Consider the following 17,668-nt stretch of genomic DNA (forward strand, 5'->3'; position numbering starts at 1 on the left):
AAGCGTGAAGAGCTAAGCAGTCACTCAGAAGGCTGTATACAGGAACGGCTTTCTTCAGGGGCCCCGCAAGGGAGTCAGTGGATCCTCTGGTCCAACCGGCAGCACCTCCCGCGGAGTCAGGTGTTGATGGAGCGCCCCCCTTTGTCTAAGTGGTGACTACTTATACCCTTCCATAAACAACCTTCACCTAATTGTGTCTCTCTCATTATCATACATGCTAATTACCTGTATTGGGTTTCCACCCTTAACTACATTCCATTCTCACCATAATAATTGGGATCATCAAAACAACATCTGGTGATAGAAGGGGCAGAGTAAAAGTACGCTCCTTGGCAATAAAATAGTGTACCCCCAGATGTTCAACGATAACTTGTTGTTTTCGTCACCGTTATCTGTGTGCAGCTGCAAGCATACAGTATCTGTATTTTGTCTTATTATGTGCTGTGCTATGCAGAAACTGAGACATCTATAAGGTTATTCAATCTCTGCCAACCGGAAGATGTCATGCTACAGGGGTCAGAATAGCCAAGCAAGCAACTGAAGCTATGCTAGGTCTGTAGGATAGTGGTCAAGCAACTCAAATTGTGCTGGGCCTCCAACAACTGGCTCTGTGGATGTGGGGAAAGCGGTGGATGTGATATACCTTGACTTTAGCAAAGCTTTTGATACAGTCTCCCACAGTATTCTTGTCAGCAAGTTAAAGTAGTATGGGTTGGATGAATGGACTATAAAATGGATAGAGAACTGGCTAGAGCATAGGGCTCAACGAGTAGTGATCAATGGCTCCATGTCTAGCTGGCAGCCGGTCACAAGCGGAGTGCCCCAGGGGTCGGTCCTTTAATAAAGATGTTCAACATCTTTATTAGTGATCTGGAGGATGGGGTAGATTGCACCCTCAGCAAGTTTGCAGGTGACACTAAGCTGGGGGGAGTGGTAGATACCCTGCAAGGTAGGACTAGGATACAGAGTGACCTAGATAAATTGGAGGATTGGGCCAAAAGAAATCTAATGAGGTTCAACAAGGACAAGTGCAGAGTCCTGCACTTAGGACGGAAGAATCCCATGCACAGCTACAGACTGGGGACCGATGGGCTAGGCAGCAGTTCTGCAGAAAAGGACCTGGAGGTTATAGTGGATGAGAAGCTGGATATGAGTCAGCAGTGTGCCCTGAAGAAGGCTAATAACATATTGGGCTGCATTAGTAGGAGCATTGCCTGTAGATGGAGGGAAGTGATTATTCCCCTCTATTTGGCATTGGTGAGGCCGCATTTGGAGTATTGTGTCCAGATTTGGGCCCCCCACTGCAAAAAGGATGTGGAGAAGTTGGAGAGAGTCCAGCGGAGAGCAACAAAAATGATGAGGGGTCTGGAGCACAAGACTTATGAGGAGAGGCTGAGGGAACTAGACTTGTTTAGTCTGCAGAAGAGAAGAATGTGGGGGGATTTGATAGCAGCCTTCAACTACCTGAAAGGGGGTTCCGGGAAGGATGGAGCGAGACTGTTTTCAATGGTAGTAGAAGACAGAACAATGAGCAATGGTCTCAATTGCAGTGGGGGAGGTCTAGGTTGGATATTAAGAAAAAAATTTTCACTAGGAGGGTGGTGAAGCACTGGAATGGGTTACCTAGGGAGGTGGTGGAATCTCCATCTTTAGAGGTTTTTAAGCTGCGTCTTGACAAAGCCTTGGCTGGGATGATATAGCTGAGGTTAGTCCTGCTTTGAGCAGAGGGTTGGACTAGATGACCTCCTGAGGTCCCTTCCAACTCTAATATTCTATGATTCTATAAAGGTGACAAAACAGGTTTCTTTTATAGAACGGGGAAGGAAAATGTGGTGGCAGATGCCCTGTCCAGGAAAGAGGACTCTGACCTGCTGCCTCTAGGTCAGCCATCGCTAACTCTCCTGCAGCTTTGTCAGCAGGGAGGTGTGACCCAAAGAGCATCCCAGTGCCAGAGGGCAGGGGACTCACAGGTATTGGGTAATGAGTTTCAGCTGGTCTGACCAATTCAGTGTACCCCAACTCACTATGGTTCTAATCTGTATCTAAAAGATGTCATGTAATATGTCTTTGGAAAACTAATAACTCACTGATCATTAATATTCTTACATGATATATCTACATGGTGTGCATTAAAAGTTATGGATATATGCTAGAATTATTACTGAATGTCAGGGGGAATTGGTAAACAGTCTGCCTTAGACAAAGGAATGTGTTTGCTTCTCTGACCAGCCTGGTCATCAAGAGAGATATGAAGGTCTATTTATATATTAGATAAACAAAGCTAGCAAGCTAACAACTGGGGCAAGAGACAACATGGCATCTACATCCAGCAGGAAAAAGAAGCTTGGCCTAGGTTTTACTTTTAAAAGAATACATTGCAAATTTTTGCTGATCTGTAAAATTGGGGGTGGGGGTGGGTGGTGAACCTCAAGAGATAAGCAATTGCATCTACTGATTGTCTACAACAGGGGTTCTCAAACTGGGAGTTGTGAGGTTATTATGCGGGGAGTCGCGAGCTGTTAGCCCCCATGCATGCTGGTAAGGATGGCATGGCATGGGGGTCCATCACTTTTTGGGGGGAGGGGTCATCACAACCTGAAATCTTTTCAAAGGGGGTCCCAGCAAAAAAGTTTGAGAACCCCAGTCTATAATATTACTGTATTATGGAAGTGTATTGAGTGAGGTCTTTTATGGAAGCCTATGATGCACTGGTGATCAATATAATTGTGAATTGTATGTATTAACACTACATATGGAATTATGAATATTCATTAGTATTATGTTGTACAGTCTGTGACGCAAACAAAAGGAGAAACAGGTCTCTCCCAGACAGGATGGAACCTTACAGCTATTTCGCTGTCTCCAAAGAAATGAAGCAAGGTGTGACCAAAACAGCGGAATCCCCCTTTGCCTAGAAATCAGCTGGGGGACGGTAGACCACAGGGAGGGAAGAAGAGCATGAGGTCATCCTGCCTCTTGAAGCGAGGTCTATGAATTGTGAGAGATGCTTTTCAGAGGTTTTCTGGAGTATACAGGGAGGGCAGAGAACCTCCCTAAATTATCCATCATTAAACAGACACAAGAGGCGAGAGCTCTTGCAAGCTGAGAAAGATGGGTTCTTCAACCAAGGAGGGGTTGAAGTCTCTGGAAACTGAATATAGGTGAGAAACCAGTGAAGGCAAATATCGTTCACCGAGGAAGACAAGGGAAGCCAGCATCTTGTACTTCTGTGGAAGGTCCTGACTAAGGGCTAGGATGATTGGTGAGAGGAGCCATCTTGAACAAAGCCTGTAACTTGCTAGGTGAAGTTTTAGACTTCAGATGAATGTTTTCACTTTTATTTACCCGACTTTATTCCTTTTACTTGGCAGCAAGTAACGTATGTCCTATTGTTAATACATTTGTTTTATTTTTACTATAAGCCAACTCAGTGCACAGTTTGTAGGGAAGAGTGTATATACCCCGGTTAAGTTAATAAGCTGTGATGTGCTTTTATCTCTTTAAAGGAATAAATAAATCTTCTTATTTCTCTGAACAGTCTAGGAGAGGGCTGGAGATTGCAGAGCACACGGTTTTGGGAAAATTCAGGACTGGGATGTGATGGGATTACCTTGATATTTGTAATCAAGGCTGGTGGAAGCAGAGTAGGACTGTGGGATGTTGTAGACAGGCTGCTGGGGGTCAAAGTTGCTGAACTAGGGCTGGTTGCATAGCATACAGGCACTCAGGATGTTACCTGTATGCCTGTTGCTGACTGTATCTCCCAGGCTGGGAGCTACAGTAGCAAGTCAATGTGAGGTTACAGGGTAAGAAGTGATACAACCCCTCACTGGTGTGGATTGCACCCGCAAAGACCATGACACCCTCCAGGTCTTTTCCAGCCCTGCATTTCTGTGATTCTCTTACTGTAAATGGAATAACCAGAGAAACTGATTTGGACATCCCTAGTACTCGGAATTCCCGTCCTAGGCAGCGAAAACTGTATCTTTGTAGCTCAGCTGAAGAAGACTAATCCATACTCAGATGCTTTGGGCATCCAAGAACAAATATTCTGTTTAAGTAAAGCTGCACATTCGCCGTCATCCGTCAGTAGTTTAAACGGAGAATCTCTCATGGTCCCTTACCTGCTGGCATGCTGTGTGTGTTTGGAAGTGATAACAAATTGGCACATTGCATGCCTTCACTTTGCATTCCACTAACTGTTTTCCTTTTGTAATAAGGAGTTGTTGACATCTTAAGTACCCCATTCAGTTGTCTTCCACTTCAACTAAAACACAGTAGTTTTTTTTTTTGTTTCTATGTCACTATAGGTTTATTTTTCAGATTGCACAGTTGAGTCATTGGGAGTTGATTAAGCATCCCTCTTTCTGTCTCTATTTTGTAAATGTCTTTTTCTAATGCTGCTGTATTGAAATGATGGAAACGAGCAACATACAAGCAGCTTTCTGAGGCTAGCGAAGAGTGAGTGTACTAAAAGTATGTCGTTGACGTGGACAGTAACATCAAAGGAGAGTGTGTATGTCATTCCCAGGGAGAAAACCCTGATAGAGTCCCAACTAGGGATGTAAAAGGTTACTGTTTAAACAGTAATTAGCTGTTTAAAAGTTTCAAAGAGCTGATTACTGTTTAAACTGGGGGGGAGGGGAGTGGCAGCTGGGCTGGCTCCCCACCAGCAAGAGCAGCTGGGCAGCTCTTGCTGGCGGGGAAGCGCGGAGCCCAGTGTGGGGGGTAGGGGAGAAGAGAGATAGTCGCAGCTGGACTTGGCTCTCTGCCAGCAAGAGCAGCAGGGCAGCTCTTGCTGGTGGGGAAGCACAGACCCAGAACCGGGGGCTGGTGAGCCGCAGCTGGACTCGGCTTCCCGCAAGCAGGGTGAGGCGTGGGGGCAGGGAGCAGCTGGGCTCAGCTCAGCTCCCCATAAGTGAGAGCTGCCCAGCTAGCGCGGTGGGGAGAGTTGCAGCTAGGCAGCTGTCACTTGACAGTGAGGAGCTGGGCCCAGCATGGCTCCCCCCACCCAGCGTTTAAACATTCTGTTTTTAGAACGTTTAAACGGATTTTTAATTCAGCTAATTTTTACATCCCTAGTTCCAACCCGTGCTAAAGCAGGATTGGGGAGGGGACTATACCCTGGCTGCTTGGAAGTCAAGGGAGGCTTCTGCCAGCAAATGCCTAAGTGTCGATTTCATAAATGACAAGATCTTACAGCTTTGTGTTTTAAAGGTCAGCATTTTAAAACCTGGGTGTTTCAAGTTAAGCTCCTGCACACAGTTCTGTGTAGGAGTCTAAATATTGATTATGGGCCCTCACCGAGGTTTGAAAGTTCTGACTCCAATGTACTATAAGATTCTTATATCAACACAACATATTATTACAGGCTGTGATGTAGCCCTTAGTTAGAACTCAAAGGAATGTTTGTTCTTACATCTGAAGAATTGTGGAAAATGGGTAGTAACTTCATGTGATTCTAGCTTCCTAAAGACTGAAGTTTTAGAAACAGAAGAAGCAGCGGTCCATTGCATCTTGCAGACATTAAATGCTTTAATCTGTCTAAGGGTATGTCTACACTGCAGCCTGAAGTCGATCTACTTTAAATCGACTTTCACCTGCCGAATTTTAGAAGTCGCAGGAGTGTGATCACACCACGTTCCTTGCGCCGGACTCTTGCATCCCCACTTGCCACGCTTGGGTTGACATTCAAAGCAGTGCACCGTGGGTAGCTATCGCACAGTGCAACTAGCTGCAGAGACTTTAGGGAAGCTTGTCATCCTCCTATGATGCAATGTGCTCCCTCCCTCTCCCTTCTTGTCCCAAAGAAACTGCAAACACTTTTTCACGCCGTTTTTCTATGCCGCATGCACGCCATTGCCAGAGAGACATGGAGCCCACTCAGCTCTGCACTATCATTGTGAGCATCACAAATACCTCATGGCTTATCCTGCAATATTTTCAAAGGCAAGAGAGGCGCTGCAGCACGGAAAATAGCGATGTTACTGAAGCCACTCTGCTACAAGCCTAGAGTGAAAAAATTCCCGTTTGCTGCGGGCTGTCACACATCATCTTCAGTCTGTGGAGCGCCAGTTCTGGTCCCAGGAAACAAGCACAGATTGGTGGGATTGCATCGTTATGAAGGTGTGGGATGATCAGCAGTGGCTGCAGAACTTTCGTATGCGAAAGTCCACTTTCTTTGAACTCTGCATGGAGCTGTCTCCAGCCCTGAAGCACGTGAATACTTGCTTGAGACCAGTTCTGACAGTGGAGAAGCGATTGGCCATTGCTCTGTGGAAGCTGGCAACCCCAGACTGCTACCGGTCAATTGAGAATCAATTCTGAGTCGGTAAATCCACCATTGGAGCTGCTGTGATGCAAGTGTGCAGGGTCATCAATAGGCTTCTGCTAAGAAGGGTAATGACTTTGGGAAACGTGCAGGATGTAGTGGACGGGTTTACTGCAATGGGGTTCCCAAACTGGGAGGGGGAGGGGGGCAGTAGATGGCATGCATATCCCTATCCTAACACCTGACCACCCAGCCACCAAGTACATAAACCGAAAGGGATACTTCTCAGTGGTGTTGCAGGCCCTTGTAAATGATAGAGGATACTGCACCGACATCAATGTGGGGTGGTCTGAAAAGGTGCATGACACGCATCTTTAGGAACTCGGGTCTGTTTAATTAGATGCAGGTGGGCACTTTCTTCCCTGACCAAAAAAGAAACATTGGGGATGTGGAAGTGCCAATAGTGATCCTGGGGGATCCTGCCTACCCCTTGCTCCCTTGGCTAATGAAGCCCTACACTGGGCACCTGGACAGTGAGAAGCAGCGTTTCAGTAACAGGCTCAGCAAGTGCTGAATGGTAGTGAAATGTGCATTTGGCCATTTAAAAGCCAGATGGAGATGTCTGCTTACTAGGCTTGACATCAGTGAAAAGAACATCCATCAGTTACATCTGCGTGCTGTGTGCTCCATGATTTGTGTGAAACGAAGGGGGAAAAGTTCCCCCAGCGTTGGGCCATGGAGGCTGATAGGCTGTCTGCAAATTTTGAGCAGCTAGATTCCAGCGCTACACTCAGAGCCAACCTCAGAGCACTTCAGTTTTGGGAAGCAATGAAAAACCGGTTTTGCAATGAACTGCAGTAATGCACGTCTGGGGTGTGCCTTTATTTCCCATCCCCCACCCTCATTCCAGTGGTCCCCTCCCCTTCTCTCCCCATCCAAGCTATGAATGAATAAAGACAGATGTTTTTAATGCTACAAAGTTTTATTTGTGACCCGTTTTAATGGGGGGAAAGGAGGATAACTTAACTTTAAGTGTCACAGTGCAAGCAACTGTGGTTGTGTGCAGTTCTTAAAGGGGCTGTCATGTCCTTCTGCTCGCCTCCACCGGTGTGGGAGTGCAGCACATACTGCACCCTGCTCAGCTTCCTCTTAGACCGCTTGGGGCTGATAACAAAGCGGTAGGCAGTGGAACATTTTGGAGGGGCTGCAGAGGGAGTCTGTCCTGTCGCTGCTCTTCCTGGAGCATTACTAGATACCTCAGCATGACAGACTGATCCCTCATAATACGCAACATCTCCTGTTGCGTATCATGCTCCTGCTCCTGTGCAGATCTTCTGTGTTCCATGTCCATGTCTAGTTTTTCAGACTAGAAGATCCTCCAGGCTCTGAGCTCTGTCAGCAGCCACGGAGACGTTCATTAGTTCACTGAACATGTCATCCCTGGGGGGCGGGGTTCCGCTTCCTAATCTAGGAAAGTCTTTCAGCTGGAGTTCGGCAAGGGGCGCCGAAGGCCGAGGTTTCTACTGTAAGAAAAGCCAAGCACAAAGTTGCCATTGTTAGCTGATCCAAAGTAGTAAAGGAAATGTTACAATGTAAAAAGTACTCCCCTTCATGTTCACAAGCCTAAGCCAGACCCTCATGCCATTCTGTACATCTCCGAAGGGTTGGAGTGGCGTTACAGACATGACCAGGGGCCCTGGCATCTGTTATAGAGAGGCTTCATTAGCACTAAAATCCACAATCCATACTTGAGCAAGGAGCGGGATCACCAGGCTCCCCTGTAACATGCCAAGGACCGGTTTGGGAGGAGGTGGGCAGAACAAATTAGAGGACACTGCGGGTGAATTGTAGAGGCAGAAAACATAAGGCAACCAGTGTCACGACCTATAATACACATTGCAACAGTACTAGGACTAAAAATAGTCTTGGAGAGGTGGCCAGGGACCCCGTCCACGGCAGAGGAATAAAACAGAGTGACTGTATTGGTCGGGTACTTTAAACTTACGCCATCTTCTCTAGGTGACCATGTATGATATCAGTCTCCTGAGGGTAATGCAGGCAGAAAGGGAAGATTTGATGCAAGCATTGGGGTACAGGCCTGGCCCTTATGCTGCTATACTGTGTTCCACGATGATGCCTGCTCATTTAATAGCAGAGTGGTGAGGAAAAATATCCTACCATGGCAGAAAAAATAAAGCTGCCCTCCCCAGAAATCTTCTGCAAAAGTTAACATATTACCTACATGGAAGTTTCCTTGAGATATCCACAGAGGATTTTCGGCGCATACCTCTGCACATAAATAGTCTGTTCTGGGAGTAACCCTCAACTGAAAATTGCCACCACCCAGTAAGATCCTACCCTCAAAAGCACAAACTCCTTTTAAGAAGCTGGACTGGGGACGTAACCGCAAAAAAAACAGTTGCCCCACACACTCACCAGATGTGCCTTCCCCTGCATCTCGATCAGTCCCGCTGTCTTGTGTGTGGCTGGACTGCTCTGGGGTAACGAACAGGTCCTGGCTCTCAGGGAGAATGGATACCCTGCTCTCCTGCATCCTACTCTCATCCTCATCCTCCTCGTCCACAGAGTTTCCATATTTGTCCTGGACTGGGATTCTTCTGAGGTATCGATGCTGCATGGTGGTACGGTGGTGGGGTCCCCGCCGAGAATTGCATGCAGCTCTTCGTAAAGGAGCAAAGAACATCTGTTAGCTTCCCTAGTTTTCTGATAAGCCTGCCTCAGCTCTTTGATCTTAACGTGGCACTGCTGCATGTCCCTGTTGTGCCCCTTCTCCAGCATGCTGCAAGATATCTTCTCATATATATCTAAATTTCTTTTGCTGGCTTGGAGCTGAACCAGAACAGACTCTTTGCCCCACACACTGATGAGATCCAAGATCTCTGGTCGACTCCAAGCTGGAGCGTGTTTGGGCCGTGCAATCGCCATGAGCAGTTCAACTACAAGCTCTCTCCACGCTGTCTAAACCGGAAATAGAAATTCAAAATTTCCTGGGGCTTGAGGGGAGGAGCTATTTTCTGTTTCCGTGGCCATGTTACAGCAGAGCGTGAACATCCAGAGCGGTCACAATGGGGCATTATGGGATACCTCCCGGAGGCCAGTGGTGTCAATTTACATTACGTTTTACCTACACTGACACAAATTCGACCCATGGAATTCGAATTCAGCGCTATGCCACTTACAGATTTTATTAGGTCAACTTTTACCACGCTTTAAATCAACGGAACTTACGTACAAGTGGATACGCATACTTTAGGGGGTCGACGTAAGCGGTGTTACGTCAACCTCCATTGCCAGTGTAGACCAGGCCTATTTTTATGTACTTTCTTGACCCCCATCACCATTGTATCTGGGCACGTCACAAAACCTCTCTGCGGTAGGGAATTCTGTTATCCCCATTTTACAGAAGGGATACTAAGACACCAAGACAAAGGCCAGGTGGTGTGCATCTTTAGGTACCCAAACATCTTTGAAAATCTGTCCCTAAATGACTTGCCCAATGTCACATAAGAGGGTCGTGGCAGAGTGGAGGACTGCTCCTGTCTCCCAAGTCCCAGGCTGGCACCCGAAGCAGTGGGCCGTCCCTCTTTTCTTAGGTTACTTTTTGTCTGTTTGTTATAAGACTAAATATTCACAATAATAAAGTACAGCCGAGCTGTACATATTTTCTGGATGTATTTTTATCACGATTAGATACCTCAGGTTTTTCTCCGTCTAGTGCCCTTCACTGTAATATCTAAGTGGTTGCATAGTGGACACCAGGTGAGGTTCACTAAATAAATAATTTTATGTATAGTAGCATGTTGAGTATAATGTCGCTTTAAATTTTGGGTTCCCAGTCTTTTTGGACAGCTCTGATATATGTCAGCCAGCGCCTACCATCACCTGCTCAGTTGTGTGCTGTAACCAACAATGGAGCTTTGGCTACCCTAAATTCAGTCGGAAGGAGTTGTCTCCACTGGGTGTATTTTTTGTTTTTGTTTTGTTGGTTTGGTTTTTGTTTGGTTGGGGTTTTTTTTTTTTTTTTGCACCACTGGGCAAAAAACCAAAACAAAACACCACTGTAGACAAGGCCTCAGTCACAAGAGTGCAGTTTGAAGCAGCCCAGATTTTAATTACCAGTTAATGTGTACAAAAACTGAAAGACAGGCAGCAATAGTGCTCTGGGACCAGAGACTGATCATTAAAGGAAGAGAAGGAGCCTGAAGTACACCTGGCAACTTTGAAAAATTGTAAATAAGAATATACTTTTTAATTCATAGAATCATGGGATTAGGAGGGATTGTAAAGGTAATCTAGTCTAACCCCCTGCCAGGAGGCAGGATTCAAATGAAATACATTGGAAGGACAGGATGGAAAATCCTAATTTTGGGCCTAGATCTGAAAATCGGGTGTCAAAATATAAGGACTTTCCCTCTTGAATAGGTTCCAGTTGCATGTAAATAATGTGCAGTAGCTTCAGTTGCCAAAACTCTTTCCTTTGGCTCTGTTCAGATGTACTGGTTAGTATGTGAGTGATGTACTAATTGCTTTCCCAAACTGAACTACCAGCAGTAAAGTTTTCTTTAGTTCTGTGACTTTCCCTTTAAAGCCCGTGTGTTCAGAGTGCAGCCCAGTGAGTTCTCGCAGAGCTGCCAGAAACCATCCTTTAAATAGATTCAGCCTGAGGCAACACTTCCTCATGCAGTCTTCTATGGCCAAACAACCTCTGCTTGATCAAGATGGACCATTGCATGCTGGGACCTGTGTTCTCCAGGAGCCACGTCTCCATATTAAAGATGGCTGTAGAACTGATGCAGCCCTCAGCCTCTTCGGAAGTTACAACATGGCTTAAAAGTTGAGCAAAGTTTGGCTACTTCTGTCTCAAAGAAAGTATTAGACAAGTGCTGGACACGAAGTAGTTTTATTTTCTCTTCACTGGATCTGTTTAGTCTTCATAAAACGGTTTAAAGATTAAAACCACTCTAGGTACAAAGTATTAAGATTGTTTTCCCTCATCGTCTTCCGAGATAACAATCTCTCTGCTTCCCTTAGTTGGAACTGGGGCTGGGCAGAGCCTTAACAGCTGGTCAGTCATCAGGTTGTCAGATTGTGATCACATCCCAAAGGTATTGCAGCAGTGCTTCCTTGGTGTGGTCAGGCACTCAGAGGTTTAGATAATTGTAGATACAGATAACTGGTTTCCAAGAGTAATCCATTAAATGGTGCCTTTACTGTGAAAAGACTACAGAATCAACAATCTGCCCTGAGTCATTCTAAGGACAAGTTTTATTTGTACCGTAAATGGGGAAATGTAAGCAGTGAAACTGTTATAAGTATCACATTTAATTTGACTAAGAATGAGGCTCTTGGGATCGTTTTCTCAGAGGCAATTTAAAATCCATTCTTCCCCCCCAACCCCCCGCCAAGGTAAATGAAGGGACAAGATGTTTCCTTCTTCATTCCCCCATTAGAGAATTGAAATATCATATCTATATCATCTACCTGAAACATGTTGCCTGTGTGGTGAATCTCATCCTCTCCCCCACTCCCAAATATAGTTTGACAAAATGTTTTTAAAGAGCCATGAACATCAAACCGCAGAACTAGCAGCAGTTAGCTAAGTGGAAAAGCTCCTAAAGCCAATGACATCTACTAGTCATAATAAAGTCAGAAAGCCCAAGTAATCATTTCAGAAGAAAGCAGGGAGACCTGATCAAGACTGACAAAGGGAAGCTTCCAAATGCTGTATGAAAGGAGAAATGCTTTGAAGGTATCTCATATAGAAATAGCTTACAATCAAATAATGGCAAAAATGGGCAGAGCATGTGCTCTGTACGCAGATGAGAGATAGGAAAACTAACTTTTTTACTGGAATAACATTTGCATCACTTGTATTTGAGCCAAATGTAACTGTTGAAAACTGGGTTTTATTAGCAACGCTGTAATTTCGTCTAGTGAACATTATTTTTTCTGCTTTTCCAGGGGATTGTATGATATTTTTGTAACAAGAGACAGCCAGACTCGTTGTGTCGGACGTTACGATAATCATGGCAGTTTTGGGGAACTGGCCTTGATGTACAACACTCCTAGAGCTGCTACCATTGTTGCCACAACAGAAGGAGCCCTTTGGGGACTGGTAAGTATGGAAAATTACACTCAACTGCCTCAAGTGTTAAACACTAATGCACCATGTCCATCAGCAGTTACTTTTTCCCAGTACCTGTCTGTGCGCAAACAACTATTTTATCTTGATCTATTAGCTCAACTCAGTTCCACTGTGCAAATGCTTTTTACCACTTCCCTAAAACAATCTGTCAATAGTGCCACATGTATTAGTGAGGGTCATTTTATCACTTGACAGGTGCTGCAGTGTAAAGCTTTTGCTACTTAGTCTGTTTTTTCATACTGCAAAGGGAAAGAGAGGGTAACTTCACATGCATTTTAGCGTGGGAGGCAGGAAGTTAACGTCCTAGCATCTTCCTTTCTCTCAGGGGATCACTTGTAGTTCTCGTCCTCTCTAGCCTGTCACCATCTGAAGAGCTCACTAGGAAGAGACACTAAGACAGTGGTTCCCAACCTTTTCTCTGCCGTGGCACACCTCAAGCTCCAAGGACCTCTTCTTCCCCCCAGCTCCCCCGCCAGCCAGCAGCTGCAGGAGGGGAGCAGAGGGGCAGAGGAGCCAACCCATTGTTCACACAGGAAGAGAGGGAGATTGAACTCTGGTTGGTTGCTCCATCCCTGGAGCAGCAGTGAGGCAGAAGGGGCCTTTCTCCCCTACCCCACACGTACTTTTTCAAACTATTCCACGGCACACCAGTTGGGAAACACTGCATTAAGAGATTTGTTCACCCTCCCAAAGACGAACTGTAGCTTACATGATGTTCCTCTTCCCTGCTCCACATTACGGTGGAAGACGTCCCCGGGTGAGCACAGCTCTGAGTTGTTCCCACTTTTTGGGCTGATAGACAGTATTGCTGCTTTTGTTTCTGGATTAGCTTGTTCAATGTGACATTTTAGAAATTAGAGCTTCCTATATTGTCATTTTCTCTACATTATTTGTCTAAAGCTTAACTTCTTTGTGCTCTGATACTCATCCACTTTGGTTCACATAATACCACGACTGTAATGCCACCGAACCCTTTGAAGTTTGTAGCATAGTACACATGGCTCCTCAGCAACTATCAGTAAAGGTTGACTGTGCATTATGACCTTGATGATATGATTGATAAGCTATTACGCACCAGCATGTTTGTGCAGTCTCAGTGCACACTGAGAGGATTGACTTCTCTTTTTGTTTGCAGTTCATAAAAGAATGGAAAGATTCTGATAAGCTAACTTGGGAGTAGTGTTCGGATCTAATTAATTTCCTTAACAAAACAGAATAAATAATGTAAAATGAATCACCTGCACATGGAGCTCATTAGAAAAGGAGAATAAGAAGGTGACTTTTTATTCCAGTTACGTTGAAACTGAAATGAAGCTGATATGCCTGGCCGTAATTATGGTTATTTTCCCACGATCCCTTTTCCTGCTTTCATCTTTTCTCTTTACCATACCACTATCACGCTGAAGTAGCACTGTCTCAAGCACTGCGCTTCAGCTCACAGCTACTTACTAAACCACAGGAATCATTGCAGAATAGCATCCACTCTCTTCCACTTAGGAGTTTCTAGCTACCTCCACAGCACTGGAAGCCCATCTCAGCAAGAGTCAGAGACTGAGATCAATAATCAAATCTAGGTCTCTTGCACAGCAGTGAAGAGTCCTTATTCCCAGCATCTGATTGCTCTTGCTTCTGTGCCACTGAATGCTTCTGGAGACAGACCCACTAACATGCACACTCCCCTCTTTCAGTTCTGCTTTCCTCCTGGTCAGACAGAAGAACTTCTTTGCCCTCACTGACTCTCAAACCCACATTCTGATGCCTTCCTGAAATCATACCCTGCTCATGTACTTTCTGCCTCTCCACACAAGATGTAACCAACTATTACAAAGAAAAGATCAGCAAGATTTGCTGTGACTTCCTTCTCCCCTTGCCCCCCAAAACTGTTTTCCTCTTGCTCTTCATTGGGTGTTTCTCACTCACTCTTCTCCACCAGTGACCCATTCGCTCGCTCTCTTGGCTAAGACTGAACTCCTTGTCTTGTCTTCCCTCACCGCTCCCCATCTTTCACTGCTAACACCACCAACCTTTGTCACACAGGGCCACAGATTATCATCGACGATTCCGCTGTCTGTCTAGACCAATACATATAAGCTATGCCTAGATCTTAATGGGGCTTCCACCATAACTAAGATCTGGCTCTTTCTCTGCCAGCATACCTAAAACGCTCAACGAGGCCCTCAAGCCCTCATTCTCTCTCTTGATTACTGCAAACACCATCATCCCTCTGGCTGTCCTGGCCCCCCACTCGTTTTAGGTCTATGTAAAACACTGCACTAAAATAACCTTTCTGGGGCTATTCCCAGTATGTCACGCTCTTCTGTTATGCTAAGTGGGCCTACACGTTTACTCTAAATGTGAGCTCAGCTGTAAAAAGTGAATGAAAGTTCTTAGACTGTCCCAGTAATCTGTGACAACAAATGATGGGAAAGGTGAATAAGGAAGACCAAATTAGTCCAAACAGAAAGGCCTACTGCTAGAACTCAAGGACTGTGTTAAGATCATGCCTGGTAATAAATAAAAAAGGTGTGGGACTGGAAATTAATGAACCAGAATTGGTGTGTTGGAAATTAGGTCTAATTAATTAACAAAATAGGGCTAACCTATTCCACCCATCACACCCTTTTGAGGTCTTCAAAGAAAAACTTTGGGGGGAAAAGTTGGCCACTGCGACACTGGCTGATTGAAAAATGAGAGAAGGGGAAAGGAACAAGCTTCCTGGCTGCCACCCCCACCATCTTCTGGGACCCCAGACCTTCTTTGTCCTAATCCTAAGAGATGTCTTGCCCAGATTGGGGCAGAGGGATGGATACAAGTGGCATCGCCACCTCCCCGAGCAGTGGCTGAATCCCTAACACCACCTGGGATGTGAGACTTTGTCACGTACACACATCCTGGTGTCCATTTCCTTCGACACTTTTTCTTCTCTTTCCTATTTTTTTCTTTTTCTCTTCTGTCTAAGAAAGGTCTGGCTCAGCCAGCCAAGACTGTGTATTTTTCAACACAGCTGTGAACCTATGACCAAAAAGAAGCAGCTAAAAGCAATGCCATAAACGGCCTGATCCTGGTACAAGTTTACCAGGTCTCTGAGTGGCTGATCAGAGTATGTGATATGCCTTTGTTTCTCCAGTCAGCGTGATTGTAAGCAAAAGTCAACACCAGAGACAGACGCTGCATTTTCTATCTTTGCTGTTCTTCTCTTTCCCCTTTGGTTTGTGTTTGTCTTGTTTTGCCGTCTAGGAAACGGGATTGGACTTTAACAGCAGCTTCAACAAGGACAGCTCCAGTCCATCTTAACTAACTGCTTCTCTTTTCCCCAGAAGAACAGTTATTACCATCTTTAATGCTATCTAAAAGACTGTCAGATACAGAGGATTCTTTTTAAAAACCCTCTCCAGCTAACAGGAAAGACACAAGGAATGTTGATAAAATGAAAGTCTTATTTACTACTTTACATTTCAAATGCTTCAGCTGTTTTTCTTTATTTCTGTATCTTTAATAAAAGGTTAAGAAAAGATTTTTAATGGTGTTTGTCATAGTACTAAGTAGGTCGCTGTGTGCCAATCCCCAAATCTTGTTTAAAACTGTTAAATGTTGGACAGTTATGGAGTCAAGTTAACACCTTTAACTCTTTAGGCCCCTTTATTCCATTTAAATTAATACAACACTTCTTTATTTGTCCACTGTTTCCCACCTTACCAACTACATTGAATACAAGTGTCTAGTCCTTAGCTTTAAGGCTCTTCACAGTTTAGCCCATCCTCCTTATCCAGGTGTGTCTCTTGTATCCCCATCCAACCTCTAGGCTCCACTGACACCAGTCTCCATCATTAATTAGTCCACTCCCCCACAAGCACTTTCTCCCAGGTTATCTCTTATGCATAGACTGCCCTAACTGCACTTATCCATAAAATCACTATCCTGTCTGTCAAATCCTTTTTCAGTTATCTGCTTCTGCTGTGATACTATCAGGAAACTGACAGCTGATACTGGAAAGGTAGATGGTCAGTAGAACTTCTGATATATTTTAATTTGATCTACACAAACTCATGTTCTTCTCACTATTTCCTTGATCACCCCTCCCGTTTCTTCTGATTTTTTACATCTACTTGTTGCTTCTTGTCTTAGACTATAAACTCTTCAGGTCTTTTACTCTGTACAGCACTCAGCCCCAGTCCTAATTTAGGATGTTATGCAACTAATAATTCCCACAATACACTGGAGAAGTACCCAAAGTGCCCTTTCCTTTGGGTTAAATAGGCTGGGTACCCAGTGCTCCCATGCCTTTTCCAGCCTGAAGAGTGAACAACTGGATTCATTAATTGAACCCTAATCTCCAGTGTGGCAGCCCAGAGCACTCTGAGAATCATAGACATGTAGGAAGGGACCTTGGGAAGTTAAGTCCAGCCCCTGCACTGAGGCAGGACCAAGTAAACCTGGACCATCTCAGATAGGTGTTTGTCCAATCTATTCAAAAAATCTCCAGTGGCAGGGATTCCACAAAGAAACGTGGAAGCCTGTTCTAAAGCTTAACTACCCTTATAGTTAGAAGGATTTTTTCCCTTGCTGCAGATTAAGCCCATTACTTCTTGTCCTACCTTCAGTGGACATAAAGACCAAGTGATCATGGTTCTCTTTATAACCACTTTTAACATATTTGAAGATTATCATCAGGTCTCCCTTAGTCGTCTTCTCTCAAAACTAAATATATCCATTTTTTTTAACCGGTGCTCGTAGGTCAGGTTTTCTAAACCTTTCATCATTTTTGTTGCTCTATTATGGACTCTCTCCAATTTATCCACATCTTTCCTAAAGTGTGGTGCCCAGAACTGGACACAGTACTCTTCCAGTCAAGGCCTCACCAGTGCCAAGTAGAGCAGGATAACTCTCTCCTATGTCGTCCATATGACGCTTCTGTTAATAAACCCCAGAATATCGGCCAGTTTCACAACTGCATCACATTGTTGACTCATTCAGTTTGTGATCCACTACAACCCCTAGATCCTCTTCAGCATTACTATCACCTAGCCCATTATACCCCATATTGTAGTTGTGTATTTGATTTTTCCCTTCTTAAGTGTAGTACTTTGCATTTGTCTTTATTAAATTTCATCTTACTTATTTCAGACCAATTCTCTAATTTTCAAGATCTTTTTCAATTCTGTGTTCTCCAAAGTGATTGCACACCCTCCCAGTTTGAGGTCATCTGCAAATGTTCTAAGTATGCTCTCTAT

The 17,668-nt window shown here is 44.8% G+C and overlaps 1 protein-coding gene across 1 annotated transcript in view; it reads left to right on the plus strand.

The window, feature by feature from the left end:
- PRKAR2A (protein kinase cAMP-dependent type II regulatory subunit alpha) overlaps nt 1-17,668 on the plus strand; it is a 152,558-nt gene that overhangs the window by 111,364 nt on the left and 23,526 nt on the right. Inside the window, exon 6 of the mRNA XM_067541096.1 lies at nt 12,254-12,407. Coding sequence (XP_067397197.1) covers nt 12,254-12,407 — 154 coding nt within the window. The remainder of the gene's footprint in view (nt 1-12,253; nt 12,408-17,668) is intronic.

The sequence above is a fragment of the Emydura macquarii genome, unplaced genomic scaffold (assembly GCF_026122565.2).
Source record: "Emydura macquarii macquarii isolate MOO-44397 ecotype Brisbane River unplaced genomic scaffold, CSIRO-AGI_Emac_v2 contig_71, whole genome shotgun sequence".
NCBI lineage: Eukaryota > Metazoa > Chordata > Testudines > Chelidae > Emydura > Emydura macquarii.